Source organism: Pogona vitticeps, chromosome ZW-PAR (assembly GCF_051106095.1).
Source record: "Pogona vitticeps strain Pit_001003342236 chromosome ZW-PAR, PviZW2.1, whole genome shotgun sequence".
NCBI classification, from domain to species: domain Eukaryota; kingdom Metazoa; phylum Chordata; class Lepidosauria; order Squamata; family Agamidae; genus Pogona; species Pogona vitticeps.
Window position 1 is genome coordinate 5,505,621 of NC_135800.1, and position 2,714 is coordinate 5,508,334.

Here is a 2,714-nt window from a genome sequence, read left to right on the forward strand (position 1 = left end):
CTGGCAGGGGGGGAAAGGGTGTGTGTGTGTTCATATTTATTTAATTCAGGGAACTGTCACTTCGAAAACAAATGGGGAAGCGCTCCAGATTTTTCCAGGAAGCAAAAACCCATATGCTTTTCCCATGTTGGGAATTCAGGATTTCCAAAGCAGGACGGTTTAAAGACTGGAAGCTTTGCTCTGTCTGTTTACTCGGAGAGAGAAGGATGTCTCACCTTTCCGAAGGATACCATATTTAGGACAGTTGCTCTGAATGAATGGCTTCTTTATGTTCTGACCATCAGAGAGGAAAGAAATGTACAAGCCAGAAAAACCGGTTCACAATGGCCATATTGATTTCCTGGGACGGGTTCAAAACCTGCTTGCGTCAGGCGGCGCAGGGACCGACAAAAGCGGCTTTTAAGTGGCTCCCCCACGGCTGTCTTTGCCTTGTTAACTTTCTTGCTAAAATTGGCACCGATCCTGCGGCAGATCAACAGTCAAAGCGAGACCAGGCGTGGTCACCGCATAAATACAAGAGGAGCCCATGATGTTTTAGCGCATAGCTTTTGCCACCAGGTAGAGGCTCCGTCTTTGTCAAACCTGTTTTTGGACAATGAGCAGTTCTAATCGTGCTCACAGTATCTCTGGCCATGTGCAGAATGCCACACGATCTGCCTGGACATTTTGCCTCTGGTCTCAACAGAGAGAGGATCTTCTACGGTCTGCCAATGCTTCGTTTAAACAAAAACTTTACAAAATTCTGCTTCAAAGCATCTTTGGTGAATCTCACTTTTCATGTTCCAAGAACTTTTTCATCTATTGTCTATATTTTAACTCTTTTTTTTTTTTACAGTTCTGCTCTCTCCTTCATATGCATAGACTGCATTTTTTTAAAAATGTTACTTCTTAACTTTGCTTTACAACTTGCTTTATTTGTAGGTTTCGTTATAGAGCAGCTTCTTATTAGACAAGTAAACAAATATGAAAGCGACGCATAATTCACAAGCAAATTAACTTTTTTTTTTTAAAAAAAAAAGCACACAATTAAAAACAAACCAAGGCATCCAGAACTGAAATGGTTAGGACTCCACACATAAATTAATTATGCGTCCATAAATGCAAAAACTTAGCGGAACGGTTTTGATTATCAGATGAAAGCACACATCACATGCTGTTGGACTGACGGACATTCAGAAACTCCAGGAAGGGCTGGGTTTATCATTTTCACTTTCTCCATCCTGCACACAATGTGTAATGAAATTAAGAGGAGCAAAGCAATAAAATTAAGAAACACACATTGAAGTAAAAGGTCTGTTCCCAGCCCTCTGGTGCAGGATTTGGCTCTCAGAAGTCTGCAAAACGGATTTTATTGTCTGGCGTTATGACCATATGAAAGGCGTTTTAGGGTCCACCGTTGAGCTGTACATGAAAGTAACACTTCCCAGAGTTAGTCAAAATTAGCATTTTTCTTTAACTATAGTTATGCCTGCGTGGCTATGCCCACCAGTCTCTACTACGCCTGCCCCCCCCCCAGACTTACCTGTTCTGTTTATTTCCCCCTCTGATTTTATTAATGCAAATGCAAGATTAGGTGATATCTTTACAGACCACTAAAAAAATAATCACCATACAATCTGCAAGCTTCTCTTCTCATGAGATGGCCAAAGTCTTGGAGCCTCAGCTTCAGGATCTGTCCTTCCAGTGAGCACCCGGGGTTGATTTCCTTCAAAATGGAATAGGTTTGTTCTCCTTGCAGTCCAGGGGACTCTCAAGAGTCTCCTCCAGCACCACAATTCAAAAGCATCAATTCTTCGGCGGTCGGCCTTCTTTATGGTCCAGCTCTCACTTCCATACATCGCTACAGGAAAAACCATAGCTTTGACTATGCGGATTTTTGTTGGCAAGGTGATATCTCTGCTTTTTAGGATACTGTCTTGGTTTGTCATCGCTTTCCTTCCAAGAAGCAGGCATCTTTTAATTTCGTGGCTGCTGTCCCCATCTGCAGTGATCGTGGAGCCCAAGAAACCAAAATCTTTCACTGCCTCCACATCTTCCCCTTCTGTTTGCCAGGAGGGGATGGGACCAGTGGCCATGATCTTAGTTTTTTTGATGTTGAGCTTCAGACTGTTTTTGGCGCTCTCCTCTTTCACCCTCGCCTGTAACCGTGGGCCAACGAGGAACGGCAGTTTTGCCTTGGCCAACGAGCCAAATCTGGGGCTGAGTTAGCCCTGAAATGTGGCGGTGGTCCCACAGCACATGCAATGGCCGCAGCAGTTGTTCTGGGAGAAGCAGGGACGAGGCAACGGCTCCGGGCAGGTCCCCACCCGGGGCTGCTGGATGACGGGCTTCTCCTTGGCGGACGTTTTCGAGGCCGACTCGGCCTCCGTTCTGCCCACCGCCCGAAGGGGCTCCTTCTCGTTCTTGACCGCCAAGAAGGCGGCCAGATCCAAGTCGAGCATGGTCACCCCTCCGCGCGGCGTCGGGGTGCTTTGACGGCACTGCGGGCAAGGGATCCACCACTGTTCGTTGGCCACCATGTTGAGGCGCCTGAGGCAGGCCTGGCAGAAGGTGTGCCCGCAGTAGAGGCGGCGGGGCAGGTGGGCGGAGAGGTCGTACGAACAGTAGCACACGATGCAGTCGCTTTTGGGGCGTCTGCGGCTGGGGAGCAGGGACTGGACCTCCGGACTCTGCTCGGCTGCCTGGCCACCGTCGGCCCCGGACGCGTGGGACAT

At 47.8% G+C, this 2,714-nt stretch overlaps 1 protein-coding gene across 1 annotated transcript; it reads right to left on the reverse strand.

The window, feature by feature from the left end:
- RNF224 (ring finger protein 224) lies at window positions 1-2,714 on the reverse strand. Its single transcript, XM_072984686.2, has one exon. It carries the CDS (start codon window positions 2,712-2,714, stop codon window positions 2,205-2,207), a length of 510 nt encoding a protein of 169 aa, XP_072840787.2. The 3' UTR covers window positions 1-2,204.

Coding starts and splice junctions, on each gene's coding strand:
- RNF224 (XM_072984686.2), bottom strand. CDS start 2,714: ATGTCCCACGCGTCCGGGGCCGACGGTGGCCAGGCAGCCGAGCAGAGT.